Here is a 26,141-nt window from a genome sequence, read left to right as displayed (position 1 = left end):
ATTTGTGATATTATGTCATTGGCTTAGCGCTACATATGAGAGTGCAGCTGTCCACTTCTTCTCTCAACTCTCAATAATAGGCCTGCAACTAAGAATCATTTTCATTGTTAATTATTTTGTCAATTTGTTTCTTGATTAATCAATTGGTTGTGTAAAATGTCAGAAAATTGTAAAAAATGTTGATCAATGTTTCCCAAAGCCCAAGATAATGTCCTCAAATGTCTTATTTTGTCCATAACCCAAAGATATTCAGTGTACTCTCACAGAGGAGTAAAGAAAGCAATACAAATATTCACATTTAAGAGGTTGGAATCAGAGCATTTTAATTTCTTTTTCCTTAAAAAAATTCTATTTAATTCAATTCAATACAGCAGACGAACAGGTTTTTTTTTTTTTTTTTTTTTTTTTAAAGGTCAGTGTCTCTCTGTCTCTGTGCGCAACATCTGATCCAGACAGCTCTCTTTCAACAGACAAGGACCGCTTTCTAGCAACCCACAGAGCACATGATGTTCAGGCCACGCTGGCCGCAAGCAGTGGCAGGAAACTGATTGAAAGACGCAGAGATAGTGGCTGTGACAAAACTGTGCTGACGTTAGAAAGGAAGCTCATGGTCTCATTCACACGATTCCAGAGGGTTCAGTGTCACTTGTTGGAAAGTGCTCCACTGTGATAGAAAGCTGACAAAGGCTCTCCCCCTTGGACACACACATGCGCTCTCACACATAAGGGCCGCTTTGAGTGCATTTGTGTGTGTGCGTGTGAGTGTGTGCGTGCGTGCACTCTGAATAGCAATGACTTGACAAAAACAATCTAGATCAACCTGCTTTGAACCAGTCCCATCCAGAGCAATGGGATACATGACAAAGCAAAAGTGGGAAGTTGCTGGGACTGTAGGGGGTCATGCTCTGTGGGGAGCCAGGCATCATGGGAAAGAGAAACAAATGATCAATAATGGCTGCAGTTTTCTATGATGACACAGAGAGAAGTGGGTAAGGTTTTTTTTTTTAAAAAAAACATTTGATTCTCCTTTGTCATTCTGGCTCTTAGACCTCGACTGATAAGCAGAATCAACAATTTGGGATTTGAGGTATTTGGGATTCAATACAGATACCAATTCCTAAGCCTGTGACACTGTCTCAGTCATCTGATACACACATTCAACTCCAACCTACCATGAGCATGTTTTGAATTCCATATGCATGTGTTATGAAGGGCATATCTGCATATCTGTGTGTGTGTGTGTGTGTGTGTGTGTGTGTGTGTGTGTGTGTGTGTGTGTGTGTGTGCGTGAGTGACTGAGTGAGCAGAGTGTGCCGAGGAAGAAAAAAGGCCACATCCACCCACTCAGTCAATGAATGACCAGAAAGGAATGTAAAGAAATTCTAACCAGCAGAGACTGGCAACTTTAGCCAGACACTCACACATGGGGTGAGGTAGGAAGAGAGAAAGTAGGATTGTCACATTTCATGAGTTCAAAAGACACCAGTGACCCAAAGCCTGAAGGTCCCCGACAGTCACAAGGAGAAGAAGCTGACTCTTAATACACTTCAAAATGTCATCGGTCCCAGCTGTAGCTGAGCAACACTTCCTGCAAGTTGCAACACTTAGGATGTTTACACGTGAACACTGCATGGTCATGGTACACACACACACACACACGCTGCTATGTCCCTGGGCCCAGAGTACAGAACACAACACATCTCGTGTTTTTGTTTATTGAGTAAAGTCATTGAGCGTCAGTGTCACTGATGTAATACAGTTTACAGGCAGCTATGGGGAGTTGACACGATGTTCTGAGAGGTGAAACATAATGATGTCATATAAGAAGACAGGGTGTATAAAGTACAAGTGATGTGTGTGCTGTGACCTCTGCCTTACACTGTGACAAACAGTCCATGAGCGGATCACAGGATCACAGTGACTCGGCAAGATCAAACGAAACAGCAGATTAACTTCCGCAGTTTAGATAAGCCACCTGATGAAATACAGGAACACTGTCAAAACTTATGTCATGCTGGGTGACATACTGTATTTGAGACGATAAATCCAAAACACATCATCCACATTTTAGCACAAAGAATCACATGTAAGATATGGGGCCACAAGAGATCATTTACAATAAAATTATTTTTGGGAATGGCTGTACTAGACCTTTGTTATATATATTTTTTGAGTTGTCTACTTACGTTATCCTAAATGTTTCTAACGATGTTCAAACCCATGGAAATCATCACCTGATTCTCTCCTACATTTCTACATTTGAGCGTTTAATGACCTTTCTAGAGAATGAATAATGTTGTAATGCATGCCTTTTAACAGAAGTACTTAGTCTCTTTGCTGTAGCGTTTCAAATTGATCTCAAGTGCATTCTGTTTGCTTTGATTATCTTTGAGATATCTCAAGAACTTGACTGGAGTTCACCTGTGGCAAATTAAGTTAATACCATCCGTACAGTGAAGCATGGTGGTGAAAGAGCTTCTACAGTACTGGAGAAAGGCTCCAAATATGAATGTAAATAAAGGACTTTTGTATATTTCTATTTTTGATCAAATCTTTTGCTTTGGCATTTAAGGTAGAATTTATATAAATATACTGTGGATAGTGTATAAGTATCATAATAAAAATAACAATCTTAGTTAAAGTGCAGCATAAACTCATAACCCATCATCATGTGATGACAATTACTGTATTCATCATCACCACAAGTACTTTTATCGTTCTTGTGGCCTTGTGGTTGAATGATGTCAATTTTTGATCTTTTTAACATCAAATCTTTGTTGAGTATGAAAAAAAGCCAACAATGTGAGTGCCTGTTCCTCCTTCCTTATCAATGTCCTTATCATCACCACGAGTTCCATGTCTTCCTGCTCCTCCTCGAGGACTTCCGTCCCTTTCATCCTCACCACAATTGCCAAGACATTTTCAGAAGCAAGGGAGTCAGGCCAGCTGCCAAAGATCCCATATGACTGGGATAGGTATGAAATACTGGAGAGCTAAGCACTGAGCAGAGAAACCCTCAGCACACTCAGATCCTACAACTCAGGCATTAAGCTGGCGCTCTTTTATGAGCAAGTAGGGTAACTCATGGTTTACAGATTCTACTTCAGCAAGTGACAGGAGCAGATGCTGGAAACTATTAAAAAAAAGGACATATTCGAAGCAAAATACAAGAAAATGGGAATCAAGTACAATCCAAAAAGACAGACTACTCAAGCCAACAGCCAAAAAGATGAGAATATACTGCCTATCAGAGGAACACATGAAAAATACATATTACATTTGCTGATGCCTGAAGAGGAGTGCATCCATTCGAATCGTGTTCGCTTAAAATGTGCATGTTTCATACAGCATGTTTCATATGTAGCTATTTCATATTTAAGCTTTCACTTCAATAAATACGCTTCTTTACTGGATGTGGTTCCCCTCTACTTATTCTTCTGACGCACTGCCAGGGATAAGGAAACATGACATTTAATCAACAAGCTGACAGGCAGCAGCTCTACGCACACAAGGACCCACAGCTTTGAAACAAGTTTAGAATTGAGGGGGGGAGTCTGAGAGAAAGTGGTGTGATAATAACAAGTCAACTGTTCTTTATTCTTCTTCTGCATGCCACACAACTCTAACTCAGCCAGAAAGCACAACCTTTAAAAAGTTCTCGAATTAGTCCCAAGACCAAGGATGAGCAGCTTCACAGCACAACAGTAACCTGCATGAGATGTTATCATCCATCAGTCACTGAGCTGTTTCACACCCCTTTTGACTTAATGTTCTTGGTTTGATCACTGCCACCGTAAGTATGAGCTCAATATCAATGCTGGCAGTGGGGGTGAATGAACTGGTTTGAAGTGTGATGGATCATTTCCAAGCAGTAGAAAGGAAACAGGAAAAATTAGGAAATTGAATCATCTTCCCCTCAGTGGTGACACTTGCTGGTGTTTGTGCCAGCATCAATGTGTCTGCATGTACTCTTTTTGGACCTTGGAGCTGGCTCTAAGTGTGTGTGCATATGTGTGTATATGTGTGTGTGTGTGTGTGTGTGTGTGTGTGTGTGTGTGTGTGTGTGTGTGTGTGTGTGCACGTGTTGAGCCGGCGGTGAGACCATGAATTAAAGAGGAGATTAATGAGTCAGGACATGGAGGCTCAGACTCCAATCTGTTCCCTGCCCGACTCTGGGGGCTGTGTCTCTCCACAAAACCCCATTCTGTCAGCAAACACACACACACATACACACACATATGTATACACCGCTGAGGCACAGCAGGAAGGCCAAGGACTCAGGACTGTGTGTGCACGTCTGGCAGAGAGAGCACATGTTTAGGAAAGTGTAAAGACAGAAGGAGAACAGAGAGAGGTGTCTGACGGAAAAAAGACAGGGATTTTCTCTCTTTTGCAGTAAAACCCTCCACCCTGTAGGCCATCAACCCACCCAGACACCTCACCATGACCCCGAGACCTGCCATCTGTCTGGAAGACAGAGAAACAGGAATTAAGAGAGGAAACAGTGAGACTGAAAGAGAGGGAAAGACACAAATAGAGGCAGGGAGTGAGACAAAATTAGAAAGAAAAATGAGGGGAAAGTAGAACAAAAGAAGAAGGGTGAAGCAGGCTGCAGGGGGAAAAGAAGGCTGACGAAAACGACTGGAAACTGAGGAGCAGGAAACCCATGAGGAGAAAAGTACGTGGAGAGAGGAGCCTCACTGACACATTTCCTTGAAACTACACTTCCCATGGCTTCCTGTTCATTTTCTTAAAGTTCAACAACATGAAAGAAAGTGATTCTCCAGATGAATATCTATAGGCCTCGCACAAGTCCCTTTTTGCTCTCTCTTTCTATTATCTCCTCTCTCTTATTGCAGAGCGACTCAAGATATCTTTTGTCTTTATTGCTCTACCCCCTCGGCCATTCAAACAAGCCCGTGATGAATATAAGGATGATGGCCTTGATGCTCTTTATCATCATTTAGACCTCGCGCTATATGAGAGTAGGAGCCACATTACCATGAAATACTCATCAACTCCTCTCTATCCATCCCTCAGCTCTCCCACTTTAATACATGCCATGAGACTCACTAATCCCATGATATGCCTCATAATCTGATCACAGATATGAGCATAGAGAGAGAAACAGAGAGCGGAGAGATGGATAGAGAGAGAAGGATAAAATGCAATCAGAGAGGAGAGGGTTTGCGCTCGGCTGCATAATGACAGAAGAAGGAGAAAATAAAAAAGAATGTGGCGCAGGAGGAAGTGTAGTGATGTGGGCTGGAGCAGCAGAGAGGTAAAAGAACGAGGGGGCAAGTAGACAGAAGGAGAGGGGCGAACGGAGAGGAAGATGGAAGGAGGGGGGAAAGACGTGCTCGTGACCTGATTTCACCGCTAAGCCTCGGAGAAGTGGAGCAGCACGCAGGCAACGGTGTCTTCGCTCCAAAAACACCCAGCTGTTCTGTTCGTGCAACATATAGAAATATACACCGCACACAAACCGCACCGCACAAGCCGCGTAACCTGTTAACCCACATGCTGCACCCTCGTCTAGCTGAGTCACTAGCCTCGTCTTCCTCTCCGTTCGCCTTCCTCGCCATCTGCATCTCTCTGCCCTTGTCTTCATCGCTCTCCACTGCCACACGTTGCCAGACACTTCAAAGGAGGGGGGGGGGGGGTGCACATAATGGTGCGCTACAGTGAAAGTCTGATGTCTACCAGTCTGGCTCTAATAGCTGCACGCTCTGCAGTGTGCTGGCAGTATAGACACACACATGCTCATCTATTACACAGCTGGATATCTGTCCTGTATACATAAACAGCGTCTGGATATGGAGTATACGGACGCCATGCTGCTTTGACTCCAGTGTGTGTGATTCTAAATGAGAGAGAGAAGACACAGAGAGATTCTGATGCAGTCTAAACGCAGCAAATGTAATCGTTAGCGACCGTATTGATGTCCCACTGCTGCGTGCGCTTCCAACTGTGTGTGTGTGATGCTCCAGGACTACAGGTCTTTCACATGACCAACTGTGATGTTCTGACTGAAACTGTAAACACACACACACACACACACACACACACACACACACACACGCACACAGAGTTGTCTTAAGGCTTGCTCTACTCGCAATTGCCTATGTACTGAGTGTCTGATTGGTTTGATGTTGCTTGTTTTTCTTGAATAATTTCACAATAAAGTGATTACGAATTTTCACTCCAATCTATCCACATCTGAAGTTTTGTTGTGTGCTCATCTGTGTGTCACCCTGGTCCTAATGTCCTTTGCACCAGTCTGTCACATCCAAAACAGAGCTAAAGGCAGACTGGATGATCCTGCAGAAATGGTTCAGCCCAATGTCCCTTAAATGTGAGCGTGTAGCCGCCCCCTGCAACCACACACGGATGGTTTGGCCAAGTCGATGTCCTCAAAGGCAAATAAGAGTCTCTATATAAACATGTAGGATGCATGTTTTCACATAAACAAGACTAACACACACCTAAAAACATGTGGCATGATGTTCTTGTCACAGAACTGGAGGCAACTGAATTCAACAATCTGTTTGCTGCCATTTTCAAGCTGTGACTCTGACACACGCCATTGACTGCAAACACACACACATATGCGCGTGTTGGATCTCAGAGATCATGAACTAATGCGCGAGCTTAAGCAGATGCATACAAAAACAATAGAGACACATCCACGGCTGAGCAGCCACATTCATATGAAAAGATTCAGAGATCAATCTGCATAGAGTCACCCACCGCAGAGAGCCGTTTATTGACGGCGCCTGGACAAAAGTGTCTGACATTGATCCAATGCAAAAGGTTTTTTGCGAGAGAACTGTGTGTGTGTGTGTGGAATCTCTGAGTGTCACAAGTTAAAGAATGAGACACGGACAAAGTCACTTTCAGATCAGCGCGTCCTGTTCAGCGACGGCTTTGTATGCAATACCACGACACACCTGTGGGCACAACTAGAAAGCCAGTAAAGCAAATTCCTGTGTGTGTGTATGTGGCCACAGGTCCTTTGTTTGAGAAAGTCACATGACCAGTCTGACTTGGCGCCGTCCCCTCCCTCTGCAGCGCGCCACCATACAATAAAACGCTCGAATGTAGGAGACGACAACAACAACCCGCGACACGTGTGCGATTACAAACAAACACATGATCAGTTCATGGAAACTTTACTTGCTGAGCAAAAACACTATCCTTAAAACAAAAAAGAAAAAGAAAAAACATCTCTCCTAATTAGCCACACATGAACCATTAGTGATAAAGGGAAGAGCAGGAGGATGGGATAGAGGGAGTAAAGGAGGGATGAAGAGAAAGATGAAGGGATGGTGGAGGCTGCACAGGTGGGGGTGGTGGTGGAGGTGTGGGGGTAGCGAGCGGGGATCAAGTCAGAGGGAATCGATAGTGCTGACGATGTTACGGGCAATGTGTGTGTGTTTTTGATAAACAAACATGGGAGAAAGCAGTGGAACATGGGTACACAGGGTTAACAGCAAGATTGACGGGGCGTGTTGTAGCATGTCTGCTCTGTAATATGTTTAAGGTAGAGGAGAGATGGATGGGTGTAGAGATGGTAGGAAAGGGATGAAAAGGAGGAGAGAAAGGAGAGGAAGGGCAGACAAGGGGGGAAAGAAAGGAGCTCAAAAATGATGAATAGTAGAGGAGGGGGGAGGAGGTGCAGATAGAAAAATAAGGGACAAAAATCAATGGGTGGCAGGGGGAGGAGTGCTCGTGGAGGAGATGGCAGGACACAGGAGAGAAACAGAGGGAGAGACGTATAGAAGATGAAGGGTGGGGGGGTAGTGAGGAGAGAGAGAGAGAGAGAGAGAGAGAGAGAGAGAGAGAGAGAGAGAGGGAGAGAGAAGGAGGCGTGCTGGATGAGTCCCAAGGGTGACATTTCCTGCTTTTTTCTGGTAGGGTAGTCTGACAGACGACACAGTGGATCTTAACTGCCTATCCTATGTGCATGTTAATTACAGAGAGAGAGAGAGACAGAGAGAGGGGGGGGGGAGAAAGAGAGGGAGAGAGAGAGAAGGTGAGGGAGTGGGGGAGAGAGAGAGGGAGAAAATGGCACAAAGGAAGCTCAGGTGTTTCTTCTGTCAAAACAAGTCAATGGACTTACCCTCCATAGACTTTAAATTATAGCCTCAGAGTGTAATACAGTACAGCCAGGCTTACATTTATAATCACACATAGAGATAATCAACATACAGTTTACGTTACAATATTTTATGTTGTGTCGTAAGCCAAAACAAACAGTATGTTAGTCCATCTCTCAATACATTCAGACTCAGCCCACAGACCATTGGTTATTGCTGCAGATGAATTTGCATATATAGTTTAAATTCTTTAAAAGCTCAATTATTTAAATTAGAAATAAGAAAATGATATTTGTCGGGAGCCATTTATAGCTATGGAAATTAGGAGTGGGGGGGGATTTCTTAATGCATCGCGATTCTCTCTTGGAAAGGAGAAGTCCACAAAAGAAGAGGTCAATAATCACATATTAAAAGCCCAATTCAAGGTTCATTTATTTGTCATTTCATAACAAAGGGTTGTACAATGAAATGTAAGTTGGAGTCCCTTTATGTTACACAAGAAAAACTATTTTTTTTCTAAAGAGATCTCAGAGTCTGAGAGCCTGAGGAAAGAAGCTGCTTCAAAGTCTGGTTGTACGGCAGTGGATACTTCTGTATCTTTTGTCAGATGGCAGCAGGGTGAACAGGCTGTGGCTGTGTGGCTATTGTCGTTTAGTATCCTTTGGGCTCTGTGCAGACACCTCACTTCAACGTTATCAATGCCCTATTGATGGGGTAGTAGTGATGGTCTGGGCGGTGTAAATCACTAGCTATTATGTATAGAAATCAAATATTTTGATGCATTAAGATGCTTTGATAATCATTTTATAATAACAACCAAGCCCTCTGTATCGTATCGAATCATTATGTGCCGAGAGATTCCCACCCCAACGGAAATACACACGTGTGTTGCTTAGTGCTGCAACAATTAGTTCGATTGGTCAAAAAATTAATCACTCTAAATTTTTTAAATCAATCATCATTTCAGTCATTTTTTCAAGCAAACATGTCAAACATTAGCTGGTTCCACCTTTGCTGTATTTCTTTTGTAAATTATGACATGAATTATGTAATTTATCTCATGGCAGGATTTTGGTATGTTGGAATTTAACATCCTCGATTTGGGCTCAGGGAAACTGAGGGCTTTGGTAAGTATGATGTGTGTGTTCATGGTAATGTAGGAACATTTCAGCCAGTGTAACAGTATGGCTCACTAATGTGTTTTTCATGGTGTTCTGACAACAGTGGAGCTCTATGGCACAGAGGACTGACATAAATCAGGCTTTGATCCACAAACAATACTTGCCAGTAGGATACATTCATTAGTAGTGGCATTTCATTGGATTTGTTGACGATGAGGAATATAGAATATCAGCGGACTCATTAAAGTGCTAGTGCTGAACATTGTATAACAACATGTTCTGTATACATCTATAGGTGGCAGAGGTGATAAAAAACAAGGCAATATAGACACACAAGAAGCTTTGCTTGTAGTTAACTTTTTCTTGACCTTACCGAGACCGTGAAAAGCACAAAGCAGGATAACTGGGATAATGGTCTCTTTTTTTCCGCTTGTTTCTCCACTCGAAGCCCCCTCCCACACCCACCACCCCCGTCCAGCTCCAGCCAAGCTTCCCTAGACCATGGCAGTGTGCTTCTTCTAAATGAGTTTAGCCTTTATTAGTCTGTCAGAGAGAGAGAAAAAAAACATTGTTTCCCCCAGTAGCAGGTCGAGATATTATTCATCTATAATTGGTAATAACCCTGTACCCCCACCCTGAGGCGGCTCAATCTCCACTGAGTAATCACTGCCATCGCCTGCTCTGCTGGAAACAGCATTATTAGGTCGATGGCACTGTCTCTACCTCTGCTGTCTGCCAGGGTTTATTATCTGACAATATATGGCTTTACCCCTGCGCTTCTTTAAAAACCACAGACTGTGGAGGGAGAATGTGGCTGAGCATACTTACCTCACACCCCCAGCTACTAGCAAATATCTCAGGACCATCCTGGGCAGTGGAGGCTCCAAAATAAGCTCCGGCGGGATCATTTAGGCTGAGGTGTTATCAGTTTTTGTGACAGCAAGGTTTGCTCTGTTGTGCAAAACACCTTTCACTTCTCAATATTTAACTGTCACCTCAACTATTTCACCAGTTTAGAGGACTGCCTTGCGTTTTCTTTGTCTTTATGTACTGCAAATCAACATGGAATGGTAGCCTTTGGCAGGTTTACACATATATGACATTATTGTTTGTTATTGGATTTTTTTGTTTTGGTTAATATTTACAATATTAATGACATCTTACATGCATTGAGACTCTCTTGGAAGATTATGTTTTATTGCAAAAGAGTCAAAATTTGAAATTTAAAACCAAATTCCCAATATTGTGACCACCTGTAACAATTCTGTAAGATTGGGCTGTATGTTCATTACGGCTGAAGCAATTAGACTGTCAAATGTAACATAAACATGTGTGTCATGTTTATGGTCACCGCTCACTAGGGCTGGGCGGTATGACCTTAAAATAATACCACAGTATTTTTAGGCCTTATCACGATATACGATATATACCTCGATATTTTTAATTCTTCCCAAAAGCACTTCATTAGTCTTAGGACTGCATGACAAAATCAAATATCAGTGATATATCTGACCAAAAACCCAAAAATAATGAGTTTATTATCATATATGACAAAGAAAAGCATCAAAACTTCACATCTGAAAATCTGAAATCAGAGAATGTTTGGCTTTTTGCTTGAAAAATGAAATAATTGTCAATTGATTATTTGTCAATCTACTCATCGATAGCTCAACTTATTTTCTCAACTCTTGACAGAATGGTGCATTCATGTGCAGTAATGTTTAATAAAATTACTGCTTACCGAATGAGGATTCAGCTTATAAATGCAATCTCAAGTCTCAGATTGTGGAGCTTCCACAAAAACTTTAAATTCCCAATTTTTGGGAAACACCCCTGAGCCCCCCTCGGACTCTAGCTGGGCCGTAAAATGATTTTTCAATTTCACTTCACAATACTCTTTCTACCTCGATATTCTGAGATCTCCTCAAATGCTGGGACTGGGCAACATCTACAAATATCACAATACTTTTGAACAACTGCTTTGATATAGTGATATTGTAGGGATGACTATTGGTACTTTAACAAAATATTATCACAATGGGATTTTTGATAGATAACCATTAGTAATGTGATATAATGACTAAGACAAGTATTAGAACAAGTAGAGCAGTCTGGTAAGTTTAGTAAATGACATCATTTTACTGTAATGCACCCTTTAAAAACAGGAAAAGTAAACACTTACGACATATGATATAACGATATCAAAAAATCAGAGAATTATGCCAACACTGATGACTTTATCTCAAGATTAACTTCATAAGATTGATTTGAATCATGCATTTAAATCAGATTTTCTATTGGTGCAGTAGCCATCAGACAAACTGCCCATTTCCTCTCTTTCTTTCTCTGTCAAGAATCAGAGTGAGAGTGAGAGAGAGGGGGAAAGTGACCTTGCTACTGCTCAGAGCAGACTAATATTTCATCAGCTAACACTAAGGGCACACCTGCCTCACAGCTTCACTCAGGTTCCCACATCTGCCAACGGCTCTGTGCTTCATCCCTGTGAGGAGGAGGTGTCGGGGGAGGGAAGGAAGGTAGAAAGAGGGAAATAAAAGATAGAAAGAAAGAGAAACAACAAAGTCTCATGTGGGTTTACTGAGAAAGACTCTGGTACATTTCAGGGAAAGTGTAGGTGGCTTTGAACAGACAAACCACCGAAAAGAGAAAGTAATGGCATTGTGACAAAGAGGGGAAAAGCAAGAGACTGATGGGAAGACATGATAAGACACTAGTGGTAAACCACCTTCTGAATTGTGTATTTTAGTTGTGGCACTGCAGCTTGGGATTACCCCTGTGGCAGGTGTGTCAACTGACGAATAACAAACACAGTACAGACCAGTGCTCGGTCCCCAGCAACATGTGACTGGATCAAGAACAGAATAAAAGTGAATGATGAAAAACTTAGTGGGGAAGGAAAGGGCATCATGTGCTCAAGACAGTGTTGTCCAACAGCAGAAGTGAAACCATACTCTCAACATGCTGATCCATTCAACATTTCAGATGAAGTCATTCACTTCTTCAAGTCTGGGTTACGCTGACATGCAAGCCACAAACCACAAGCAGCTATGGCAGCCAACCGATGATGTTGCTAAGCATGTTGTGCGAATGTGTGTGTGTGTGTGGGTGTGTTGGTGTTTGAGGGAGTGTTTGTATGTGCCTAGATAACTTTGGCTATGTGAGATCATTGGCCATCACCCACACATGACAGATGTGTTGATTACACTGGGTTGACGACAGTGATGGTAAAAATATTTATTAGTAGTGAGGAGGAGGAATTAGATTAAAAATTAGATCTTCATTGCTTGTCTATTATTCGCTGAATGTGCCTCATGGTCATGAACAAGTGCTTACTGGATCTCCACAAAAAGCTGTTAAGGTATCAGGACAAAATATCAGGACAATATAATAATAGTACCCACAAAGAGCTAACAAGATACGGTCATGCTAGCAGCTCTGTGAAGCTTGTTAGGTACAACAGTGCTTTAAGCTAAATGCTAACGTCTATATGCTAACATACAATGAGAATGCTAACATGCTGATGTTTTGCAGGTAATTTTCACCATCTTAGGTTAGCGTGTTAATAGGGATGGGAATTGAAAAGATTTCATTCATATCAATGTCTTTATCGATTACTTAATATCAGTCTGATTATTTATCAGTTTCCTTATTGATGCCTGATCAATTTTAGTCAAGCTTGCTGAAGCCTGAGAGCCAGTTGTCATCATCTAAAATTGATGAATTGAGAGATTATTCGTAATGGTTGTCTTAGTCACAGAAAAAATATGATAATCCCGCCTGCGTGGTGCGATTTTTATCATAACATATGTTTGTGAAATCATGATTAGATCATGAAATAAAATCACACTTCCGGCTGTTTCCTCCTCTCTGACATGACTTCTTCTTCGTGCAAGTTTCCAGCAGCAGAGACATGCAAGTTTGTTTTGCATTGACATCATGTGCATCTGACAAAAAACATGCTGGCATTGATAAAAAAAAAAAAGAACTGATAAGCTCTGAGGCATAAGATTGATCTCTCTGGTTCTCAACAGTTCCAGTCCTCGATTCCCATCACCACATAGTGGCATGCAACATTTGCTATTAGCCCTAAAAACAATGTAGAGCCGAGGCTCTAGGAGATTCGAATGTCATTAGTTTTGCATGAATTTGGTGTTAAACACAAGTATTGGACAACTTGAGATTTTGACAAAATGGTGGTGCTAGAATAGAAATATACAAAATTTGAATGGCAATCCATTCAGGGGTTGTTGGGATATTTTATTCTGACCCAAATTGTTGAACTGAAAGCCTACACAACATTGCCATCCCTAGTAACTGGGTCTGCACAAAATGGTAAAAAATAAATAAATACAAAAAAAAAATCATATTTTCATTATTTTGACAGATACTACAATTGCAGATTTCTAGGTCAGGGCATCTCTGCAGCACTACAGTACTTCCTTATAATACTGTTTTGTCACACATTTTACCATTATCAAAAAAATTGCAGCCCCTGAGATTTGGATATTGTACTTGGCCATATTGCAATTTGGATAATATTTACGTTATTTGTAACAAGTAATGATGCTAACATGGAGGAAAAAAATGGGGTAGTATTGCGTTTATGTAAGAAGACCTCTTGGAGTGGGTAGCATCACTTTAGAGCTTTGCAGAGCTTTAGCTTTTCCTATCACATATCACATCTTGTCACCCGTTTCCATAACCTCATCCTGCCTGGCCCACCTCTCCTCTGTGTTATTTCCAGGTTTCAGTCCAACATTGAAATAAATAAATAAATTCTGCGTCTGCTAGTGCAAACAACAAATAGCCACTTTCTGCCCAATGGGATTTTCTTTGGGGCGGCTGTTTAGTCATTGGGATGTCAGTTTCCATAGGATCGACCTTCGACCTGGCGGTATACAGCGCTGGAGAAGATATGAACAGCCCCTCCCTTCACCCCCGCTCTCCTACATACCATCAAATGGCTGCCACAAAGGAACACAGCTGACCTTAACTGTCCTGGAAGTGTTCACAAGCTCACGTGCACACACACAAACACACAGCAGGATTTTCAGTACCAGGGTGACCCACTCTCCAGCAACAAAAAAATAACAGAGCTTTCATCTGCAGGCAGCTGCCTTAGTGATGAACAGAACAGAAGAGAAGACAGGGCAGGGGAAAGACAATGGACAGATAGTAGAAGAAGAAAAAAAAGAGCACAGAGCCAATCAACTGACCGGAGTAAAACAAAGGGCTATCTGTAAAAGCTCTGGACTTCATCCCACCCTGTGATGAGAGAACTTCGATCCCTAGGCAGGCGGGCTGCAGAGAGCTACAAAGCCCTGATGAAGCCTGTTAAGCTCCCACTTCGATTCAGCTCATTGAGCACCATGCTGCTGATCAATTAGAGAACAGCTGAACCAGCTGCTGACCACACAAACATTCTGTTTTCACCGCATTTAAGCACAAATGGCTTTTTTAGAACGTGTGTGCTGCCTGTTATCCAGGTCTTCTCTGTTCTATCTAATCTGAGTTCTTTTCTCCTCTGCCGGTCGCAGAGCCAACCCAGCCCCAGTGCCATGTCACAATCTCATGAGGGCTGATACAGCTGAAATGTTTGCATGCTGGCTTATCTGGGCCAATCTCCATATGATAAGTCACAACATGTATGTTGGAATAACAAATATACTCTGGATCTTCTTTCCCCAAGTGAAACACAACTCACCACAAATGATTAAGCCAATGTTCAGACAGAAACACAGCTGACCAACAGGCACATGATGCATAAAACCTACCAAAACATTTGAGCAAATCTGGTATTTCGAGTATTTAACCAGAACCACATCTGAAACCAACCCAATCACCAGGGTAAATGTCGGCAATGAACATCTCTGCAAACCAGGGATATATTCAAAAGTTTACATTTCTTATTTGCAATTTTAGGTTTCTTTAGGTTCAATTTTTATTTTTCGTTGTGACAATGCTGTGCATTGTCTAGTTAGGTTTAGCCACAGGCACCACTTCGATAGGGTTAGGAAAAGGGTTGTTTAGGCTGAAAATACCACACAGCTAGAGATGTCCTCAAGTCTCATTAAAAATACCTGGTTGTGTTGCCACAAAAACAGCTACAGATGCCCCGACGTCTCATTAAAATTATTCAGTGGCTTCTAGGGCTGAAATGATCCGTCTATTCAGACCAGATCGATATATCAATTCATTGATTCATCATCTTTAAGATTCACCTTTGTTTTAAACTTCCCATGCCACATCTGTGTCGACTTGTCCGTCCAAGCACACCTTCTTCCTAAATAGTCAAACAGTGCTAGTGCCAGGCAGGTGATGGTAAGCAGCCAAGACAAAACATTAAAGATATTTACTGCTCTCTTGGAAATAAATCAGCAGAGAGGAAATATTTCGGAGAAACTAGTTGGAAAAATCAGGACATGAATCAACCTAACTGGCCACTGTTCAGTGTTGCTGCCAGCTGTGGAGTGTCAACATGGAAATTTCCATACAGGTGACTTCAGCTTATTCAACTTTTGTAAGGGGCTACACAAGCATCATACTGAAAGCACTTAAAAAGTTCTCTTCTCTGTGCATGTTTGTGTGTTTTTGTGTATTTATTAGACTCACCCATCCTCCTTGGCTCTGGATCCAGGGCTGAATGTGGTTGTCCAGGTAGACTGTCATCCACTCTATGATCCTGCCCACCAGCGGACTCATCTCCTTCTCCATGCACTCGACGCACAGCGCCCCGCCGAAAGCAAAAAGCCCTACTACACGACCCCAGTTGACTCCGTCCCGGAACACCTCGTCCATCACGTTCTCGAAGCTTTGGTAGGCTGTGGCCGGTGTGATGTGCAGCTGGTTGTGCAGGTCGCTGAAGGCGCGCGCGTATCGCAGCTCGAACTCGTTGGCAGAGTCCCGGAGGGCTTCCTTCACCGCGTCCAGGTTTGTTGTTGACGGCAACCGTTGCTGCCGAACAGGGGATGCTGGGGGGGTGCCAGGACTCATGCCGTTAAAAGTCCCGTTGGCGTGCGTTGCTACCCGCTGTTCCTCACCCAACTCTGCCCCCCCCCATCAGTCCTGTTTGGAGACTCTATGAGTCCCATGTGGTTGAGAGGATAGTTTCTCTGGGAGAGTTTATAGTTTATGTAGAAAACCACCAGTTCTCTGTTTTGTGACATTTTGTGTTTAAATATGCGTTTCCTCTTTGCTCCGGTCTGTCGCTGCTCCCCTCTTGTTGAGCCTTGCTGTGTTAGAGTGAACACACTGTGCCAGGCTTACTGCTCAGACCACCATGGTCAGCTGATATCCAGAGGACACTCGGGGGGTGAAAACCAAACCTACACAAGGCTGACAAATCAGCTCAGGTCCTGTAGAGAGACGACAATGAAAGGTCAAAGTCTGATTATGTGTGTGTCTATGTGTGTGTGTGAGAGGAAAGAGGAATGTGGCTGTAGACTTTCAAATTAAATTTGGACAGGTAGGGTCAAAGTGCATCTCTCTAATTGGGCTGTTACATATGGAGCAGATGGCAATGATATTAATGAGACAATAGTAGAGCCAATGTGTGTGTGGGTGTGTGTGAGTGTGTGTGTGTGAGAGAGAGAGAGAGAGAGAGAGAGAGAGAGAGAGAGAGAGAGAGAGAGAGAGAGAGAGAGAGAGAGAGAGAGAGAGAGAGAGAGAGAGAGAGAGGATGAGAGACAGTGAGAGACACAAAGGGAGGGGTGGTGTGAGGAAGGTGAGGAGAGATCACAGGGACAGTCTGGACAGTCACCATCTCCTCATCAGCGACCTCTGACCTTCAGTGTGACCTTTTAGACACCTTGTTTGTCTCAGCTCCAGGCTGTCCATGTTACTAACACACTGATCTGCACCATCACATCATCATACACCCCCCACAAAACTGCCTTTTAAACTGACGAGTTTTTATCTGATTATCTGCGTTGGCGGTGGGTTTGAATGCATTAACACACATTATGCATAACTGCTCCATGAAGGTGTGAGTGATACAGGCGTCTGAAATACAAAATAAATTAAAGGTTACTATAACCTTATAGATGTTGGCTGCCCTCTCAACTATAAATTTTACTCTTCATATCCCCAACCTGAGAATAAGTTGGTGCATTACATTTCCACTTAAAGAAATTCAATAAAGTTTAACTAGTTTGCTCGCAATGTCAGTGAATTTCCGGTGTTCATAATGCAGTGAACTGTTAATGAACTCAAAGTTGGAAAAACTTTACTTGCAAACACATCTCAGGATATCTTGAGAAATTCTGTGGTTTCACACTGATGTATGAAACAATTGCAGTCTGCATACAGGGATTAACCCTTGACAACACTCGGGTATAAAAAGGATGAACAAATGGTTGGTACCTTTGTTAAAAGGTATACTAAGCAGGATATTCCTAAAAAACAATGAATAGACATAGAACAACAATCCTGTCAATCATCAATTATGACTACTAGAGGTGTGTGGCGGTGACTGTATCTGCAGAGACCCTGCCCTATGACTATTCTTTTTTCTTTTCTTTTTCTTATCTTTGCTGTGTTCAGGGACATTTCTAGGCGTCAATGACTCTGAAGAGAGACAGTAGATTGTTGAGTCTCATTCCCCGGTCGTAAAATACCAACGCTTCAGGTTGGCGAGCCACCAATCAAAAGCGTCTGTATTTCGCAACAGACAACAGACTCAACAATAAACTATGAATGGTATGTTTACAAACACAACAGACACATCTTACATGAAATGGCTTTATACACAGTTTGTATGAGAATGTGTTTGATTAATCACAGATATAAGAACTCCCCTAATGGCACTGTAAATCAAATTGTTGTTAATCTAATACTGTTCAAAAATAAAAGCATAACAGAGAATGCAGCTGCTGAAAAACAGAAGAGTTGTGAGGTTATAAAGCTTAATATCTAAATCTACAAATAAAGTCATATTAGAGGGCTCAACGATTATCGTTTATTAACAGACAGAAATTGAAATCAGCAACTATTTTGGTGACTGATTAATTGTGTCAGTCAATTTTTAAATAGAAATCTCTACAATCTCTCATTCCAGCTTCTTAACTGTGAGGATTTAAAGCTTTCTTTTGCCTTGTATGATAATAAACTGAATGTCCTGTTCAAAACCAGACATTCAGTTTATTATCATATTATCACTGTTAGTAAAAAAAAAAAAAAAAAAAAAACCTTGGTTCTCAACCTGGGGGTCAGAAAGCTCTCAGGGGTCACAAGTTAATTTCCAGAGGTCTCCAGAAGGTTGGAGAGGAAAAGCCAAAATAAGATATTTTAGACTTGGGAATAGTGTTTAAATTACATTTCCTGTACCAATGATGGAATTTGTCTAAAATAGATTTTATTGGGTGTGTTTTTATGAGTCAACATGTGTGTGCACATGAGTTCATGATCATGATCATCAAAAAGGTTGAGAACCAGTGACATCAGCAATCAGAATATATTTCCTTGGGGTGTACAACATTATAACAGACATTTTTCACTGTTTAATGACATTTTTCAACTTAATATATTGGAAATATTCTGAAATTGAATTAAATAAATAAATAACTGTTAGTTACAGCTCTAATTCACGAATTGAAAAAGTAACTGTGATCAAAAAGAATCTTTTTATATCATGCTCAATACAAATAATCACAAATAATTGATCAATCATGATATAGTGAGTAACAAATAGCTGGGGCAGTAATGTTGCTTTCAGTTAATGATCATTATGAGGGAGACACCTATTTTTCTTATGAAACATATTTTTTATTTTGACATTACAGTTAAAAATGTACTTCATTAAAGATTGACGTCATTACCCTGCAGCCAGTAATTGAGATTAAGTGGGCCTAGATCCCTGAAACAAAAGACAACGTGACAAAGCCTTTCACTCATCCTCTGCTGTCACTCATCTCACAGTTTCGTCATTAACATTGTACGCAGGAATACAAAGACATGTGGGAGAAACATGACCTGCCGATGATCCCTGACTGTCCGCTGATCATCATCTGGGAACGTGACCTTTCCGACAACAGTATTGACATTTAAACTGAGAGGTAGTCTCACCTAATAATCGGTGCGTGAGGCGGACGGAAGGAGTGCTCCATGCAAATACCGCTTTAATTACATAATACATGACTACTCTCACAATGGAAGCCCGATAGTCTCCGCTGGCTCCTGGCCAACCAGACGCTTCCAACCAACTTTCACCAAGTCCGCAAACTTCCACTTCTTTCTAACAGAGGTCCTGAACACGATCTGGGCCGTCATACGTAGTCAAAGTACACGAAAGAGCCGTTCAGACCAGAGAAAGAGACCACAAGGCAGCAGTGTTTACAATGGCCACATGGTCCCCAGCTACCAGCACGTGGCTTGGGTTTAAACAGCGCAGCACTGATGTAAACACCACACAGCTCCTATAGGAATACCAGAGTCCCAGCGAAATGTAGCACCTGAACGCAACATTTGTGATGTGATGCTCAAATATTAACTCCAATAAAGCGAAGTGAGGGCTGTGTTCATGTTTATTGCGGTGGAATCTGGACTGCAACTTATAGATAAAGCAACCAGAGCACGTTAGCGACACTGTACTGCCTCTGTAAGTGCTGGCTGTGTGAGCCCCGTCTGCGTTTCGATGCAAATCCCCAGATTAAACATGTATTCACGTTTCCATTTTGATCGCCATCTCTGACATAAAGACTATGTAAGACATATATATAAATATATATATATGAGCATTAGCGCCTTACCAGCAGTGATGAATACAATCTCATGCAGTAATCCTCAATTCGCTCACCGTCTCCCTTCTGACAAAATGTCCCAAATCTGTCAGTCAGTCAGTCTGTCGCTCTGTGTGTACAAAAGCTGTCAAAATCCAAGAATGTAAGATAACCACTTTGTGTGCGATGTGTATGTTTGCACGTCTCCTCCCACGTCTCTCCCCTCCTCTCTGTGAATGCCCAGCCCTCCTATTACGTAACAGCACGACGCCTTCAGAGATCTCTGAATATCTGCTTTACGCTCGTGCCGACAATCCTCGTTTGTGCTGGCCTTTAAACTCAGATCTACACATGTAATACAACTCAATCTGTTATTATAACCAGAGACAAAATCATTCAGTTTAAGGGCCTGCACTCAAGTCTAACAAACGATGTAAAGAATAGTTCGACACCGTCGTACATAGTAATATATTTCATTTTTCGATCGTGTCAAATTGTTAATTGCATTAACTAACACATAAAGAACACGGCTTCTCTATCCTTTAACTGAATTGCAAATGATCTACGCGCCTTATTACTCTATTCATCAAACATTTTGATTTTTCAAATCAAAAGCACAAATGTAATTTACTAACGGGTGAACGGGCTCAGTGGGAGCCCCTGAAGGCAGCACAGGCCATTCCACTCTGCTGTCATAAACACTGGGCTGAAGACCTTTAATCACACCACGCATGAAAAATGCTGCTTTGCGACACCACCCTCTGTTCCAGCTCTGAACAGACTCCACCACCCAAGAAATCCCCATTTCAAAAACTATTTTTTTAAGCAAAGCATTACAGCCAGACACAGCTCCGCCTGCACTAACGTTACTGTAGGCAGCTACTGGCGATGTAGGCTGCTGAAGATGGCTGTCACTGTCATATACAGTGTAGGTGTAGTCGCATATTCGTAAAATGTAAACCTTGAGAGGTGTATTAACAATGGCAAAATCATTTACTGCAGTCTGCAAGTATACTTTGCATCAAACAGAGTGACAATTGACGGGAAAAGCGAGCAGGAAACCAAATAATGGCAACGCATTCTTCTTCCAAATCTGCCGACCTCCTTCCCAAAGTAGCTAGATTCAGAGAGGAAAATCCAACCTCTCTGCCATCATTCCTTCATAATATCGCCAACACAACGACCGCAGTCATTAGATAACATTTGTAGTATGACCAGAAACTCTTACTTGTAGGGTGGTCTCCATAAAATCATGTCTGCTGGCTCACAATCCAGACCCCGGCAGGAATAATCCTATCCGTCATTGCTAGCCTTTCTGGCTAACGCCGACCGAGATCACACAGCCAGCTACTGGCTGCCACAGATCCGCCCACAGCTACGCTCTCTACGTAACTTCACGCTAGATAGATGACAGCTTTCATCCTGCGTGAACAGTCTGCCACAAATGCAATAGAGAGGAAAATGTAATCTTCTTACTGGAGTGATATTTGCGAGTCACTCCCGGGCACTCCCTGACTTTATATGAGAGCTAGCTGGACCGGCTAGCAGCGAGGAAGTCCTAGTTAGTAAGCGTTAGCTGTGCCTGGCTAACGTTAGCGCTAACTGGCTAAAAGTGAGCCAGTTTGCTGGGGCGTCTCACCCCGACATGAATTATGTTAATTGATAGTTAAGTTAAGTGTCACGTTCCTTATTGTTTGCCTGTGTAGTCGCTGTTTTACAGATTAATAACATGGCGTTTTCCTTAAAAGGCTCCATGTAGCAGCTGTTTCACTTTACAGGCCAAAACAAAGGATGTGACAGGTCTCCATGGTAACCTTTGTTACCCCAAAATCTAACGCGCTCCAGGCCGACGACCAGCTTGAGCACAGCGCCACCCTGTGGACATCTGTAAAGACACTGAAGATCCCTGTTCCCAACCTTCACTCTCACAGCCACATTTACAAACAACTAAACCACTGTTGTATACACAAACATGAGGCTCAGTGAGGCAGATCTACGGTTAGGGAGACTGTGACGTCTCAACGCACATGCAGGGCTAAAACTGGCAACAGTAAATAAATTAGTAAATCACATTTTGCCTTGACATGGCAGGAAATGCACAGGTGTAATTAACAACATGAATTGCTCCATTCAGTTGCCCCCTAAGCTATACCTAAGAAAACCTTAAAGGTGCACTATGTAGTTTGGGGGAAGAAGCTTTTATCTGAAGAGAAAGATCTTCATTGACTGATTCTTTTTATAGACCTAAACAAACTTAATAAACAAACTCTCTTCTTTTTCATGACTAAATAAACACACAATTTCACTTTGTTTATATGTGGCAGACCCTGCCACCTTCCTAGCTTCAAACAGTGTTCTGAGGACCTTATTTTCCTCTGACAACAGCTTGTTTATTCACTTATGGAAATAAATATTTCTGAGTTTGTATTATTACCTCATTAATATTGTAAGTATCAAAATTCTGTCTTTTATTTATTCTCCAAAACCACACTGTGCCCCTTTAATTCAAACAATTATTAATGTTATTAGTATGAGAAAGCTTCTAATCGCTTTAAAAGTGAATCAATAGTCACTGGAATGGATCAGAATTCAGGTTTATTGATACTTCACCAAATGCTCGGAAGATTACATCACAGTATTATGTATAGAACCATATAGCACTTTCATTTCTATGTATCTTACATTGAAAACTTTACAGTCTGGATTTTTTCATTTACTGTATATATATATATTTATATATTCCCTAGCTTTTAGGGAAGAAAAGTAGACATCCATAGTTGCGAGGGAAGGAATGCTTCTCAAAAAATATTTAAATGCACTTTAAATAATTACATACATCCTTCTTTTCAAAAAGGCATGGAATAAACTCGGGAGGATCCAGGACGCAGAGATTCCAGTATCTCTGTAGATGAGTGTTTTGGTTACGCTCCGTTCCTGAACCGTTCTGTGGTTGAACTCGACTCTTGAATGTGATAAAACACTGACAGGCATTCTAACCATCCGGGGCAGGTTGGTATACTGGGCGGTGTTAATACATGAGCCAACAGATGTGCGAAAGAGTGTGGAAAATGAAATACACAACCGTCGCTTCACCATACAGTGCCAATTGATGGATTAGTGGAGGGTTGAGCTGTGATTCAGAAGCCAGGAGGAGTTGACTCCATGTTAAGTCCTTCAGTGTAAGGCTCACTGGGTCAACACAAACACAAACACACACACACACACACACACACACACACACACACACACACACACACACACACACACACACACACACACACACACACACACACACACACACACACACACACACACACACACACACACACACACACACACACACACACACACACACACACACACACACACACACACACACACACACACACACACACACACACACACACACACACACACACACACACACACACACACACACACACACACACACACACACACACACACACACACACACACACACACACACACACACACACACACACACACACACACACACACACACACACACACACACAGGAATGCATGACAGAGTGAAGAAGCCAGTCTTTCAACCAACCTTTCAATGTAAACCAGCAATTATCCTGAAAAAAATAATCATAAAACAAAGTAAAGCAAGTGAGCAAAATAAATAAGTAAAATCTCATTGGACAGGCAAGAAATGATAAAGACGACAGGATGGTCACGTCACAGAGAGCAGAGCCTTCACAAACAAAGCTGCATTAGATCTTTGATAGTGTTGTAAGAGATGCAGATTGTGTTCACCTGCAGCTGAGAGGTTCAGTCTCTTTAACAATCGCTACCGAATAACACAGACATAAGAGAGAACATAAACATTAAAGTGACAAACAATGCTTTGGGATGGACATCGATACATGAGGGTTCAGATATTACAACATGTTTTGATTAGATCAGCAAACTCACAATAAGGGCGACACTGACAGATGTCATCATTTTCTTTACAGGCACAGGTGGCCAAAAGAGATTTTCACAAAGGGCAAACGCAAGGTTCATCAAATTCTGTGGTATCGTTCATTTGCTCTCAGCATGTAGATACCTTTTTTTTGTTAGGTATTTAAAAAAACAAACAAAAGAAACAAAGCATCAGGTACAGGGTTTGCAACAATGTCAATAAATTATTTGTTTACAGTTTTATTTCTAGTCATTACACTTTGAGATGAGAGTCAGGGGGATGATGAATGACTACAGTCAGCAGAGAGTGCTGGTCACAGTGCTGTTCATCCCCGAGAGTAAAGAGAGGAAGGAAGGACAGGGCAAACACTTTCCTACAAGCTGAGTGCAGTAGAAAAGCTCAACACTTTAATGCTTTCAGAGTCCTGAACCGAGACAGAAAAGCTACAGTCTTTGTCGTCTTCCTCCTCACATTACAGCCCCTCTGTAATCTGTTCCAGTCCAAAAGAGGGGGAAAGTCTCTTATGTGTCCACTTGTGATCTACTCATTTCAATTTCTCCATCCCTCCCTACACCTGACCACGCACCCACCCATTCTATGATGCAGGGGTCCGGGCAGGCGCCACCTCGGGAGCAGCGATGTGGAAGACGGAGCCAATGCGCAGGAAGAAGCGCCTGAGGACGGCCCGCAGCTCAGGGATAAGGTCAAACTGCATCATTTCACACAGGTGGGGGTAGTAGCAGGAAGCATGGGGCTTGAACTGGAAAAGAAGCAGACAGTGAAAAAATGTAAATGAGCATGCTGTATGTGCTTTGATCCCTTTATTTGCCAAAGGTGTAACCAGTGTATTTGGAAATATTAGGAACATACATGAGAGAGAAAGGAAGGGCAATTTCTCTGGGATGTGTGGCCGCTGCTGGGAGTCCAAAGAGTTCACAGCAGGGTGTTAAATTTATGTGTTTAGAGCCGTTTCTGTCAGACAGATTTATGTTTTTGCTGTATTTTGCGGCTTTAAAAAGGCAATTTCCTTGAATTATGAAATTGCATTCAGGCAAATAAACACAATTTGTAGCACTAAGATTTGTTGTTACAACAACCCAAATTTGACATCAGGCCCTGCACAAGAGAATGGTGCCGGCCAGTCCACTTTAACAATGCTGTTATCATTTTTGTTGATGCAGTGGTTTGTGTGGTATTGGTGTTTTCCACTAAAGCTGGCTGCATGGCGCCGACACTTCCTACTGCTTCAAGCTGCCTGCTGGTTGTTTTCTATCCCAAAACTGCTACAGTTCTGGCCTAAAATGCCCTGAAAAGAAAACCTGAGTCATGGGCTGCCATGAATCATCAGTGAATCATGCACGCACACTGAAAGTGCGTGATTCATAGGTGACAGCTCACTACAGTGTTTGTAATCACAAACATTTTTCAGAAATAAAAAAAAAGACAGAAATTACAAGGGTCAATTTGTTTTTGTTTGTAATTTTTAAGTAATGGACACTTAATCAACTCATGGTATTTTTGCTACAGGCCTTTCTGTAACTTCTGATCCTAGTTCAGATTTCACCACAGTTTGCAAACATTATGGAGCTCTGGATCTTAACTTTGTCAAATATGGCTTTGAATCCTGAAGCAATGTGTTCTTGCCTTTTCATCGGGCAGCCGTAGCGTCCTGGTGAGCAGCAGCATCAGCAGGCTGTTCCAAGCCTCTCTGTGGCTCTCTGAGGTCAGACTGATGAAGTAAGCCAGAGCTTCACTGCACACCCTGAGAGAGACCACACACACACACACACACACACACACACACACACACACACACACACACACACACACACACACACACACACACACACACACACACACACACACACACACACACACACACACACACACACACACACACACACACACACACACACACACACACACACACACACACACACACACACACACGTATCAGAGCTGCCACAGTTTTAATATTATCATTATCATCATCATCATTATTATTATCATTATTATAATGCATCACTAACTGAGACGGCAATCATGTAACGATTAACACCACACATACGTATTGTTGATGTAATACATGAGTCAACTGCTCCGGTGCAGCTGCTCAGTGACAAACACAACAAGGTGATTTGTAGCAGCCACCAGCATACCAATATATTCTACTAAATGCATACACATGCTTCATAAATACATAATGAGATATGAGCTATGTGTTAAACAGCTCACTCAACACCAGTACTGCACGTTT

General features: G+C 42.1%; 2 protein-coding genes across 2 annotated transcripts in view; both read right to left on the bottom strand.

Annotated features, from left to right (window-relative positions):
• Positions 1-21,265, bottom strand: part of bcl2l1 (BCL2 like 1) — a 33,737-nt gene extending 12,472 nt beyond the window's left edge. Inside the window, 3 exon segments of the mRNA XM_073469938.1 lie at positions 15,851-16,294; positions 16,297-16,593; positions 21,182-21,265. Of these exon segments, the coding sequence (XP_073326039.1) occupies positions 15,851-16,294; positions 16,297-16,404 (552 nt within the window). The 5' untranslated portion in view covers positions 16,405-16,593; positions 21,182-21,265.
• Positions 21,266-24,080: 2,815 nt separating this feature from the next.
• arfgef2 (ADP-ribosylation factor guanine nucleotide-exchange factor 2 (brefeldin A-inhibited)) overlaps positions 24,081-26,141 on the bottom strand; it is a 28,901-nt gene continuing 26,840 nt past the window's right edge. Inside the window, exons 38-39 of the mRNA XM_073469810.1 lie at positions 25,529-25,646; positions 24,081-24,644 (exon numbers count right to left, since the gene is read on the bottom strand). Coding sequence (XP_073325911.1) covers positions 24,480-24,644; positions 25,529-25,646 — 283 coding nt within the window. The 3' untranslated portion in view covers positions 24,081-24,479. The remainder of the gene's footprint in view (positions 24,645-25,528; positions 25,647-26,141) is intronic.

Source organism: Pagrus major, chromosome 7 (assembly GCF_040436345.1).
Source record: "Pagrus major chromosome 7, Pma_NU_1.0".
Classification (NCBI taxonomy): Eukaryota; Metazoa; Chordata; class Actinopteri; order Spariformes; family Sparidae; genus Pagrus; species Pagrus major.
This window is presented reverse-complemented; position numbering and strand designations above follow the sequence as displayed.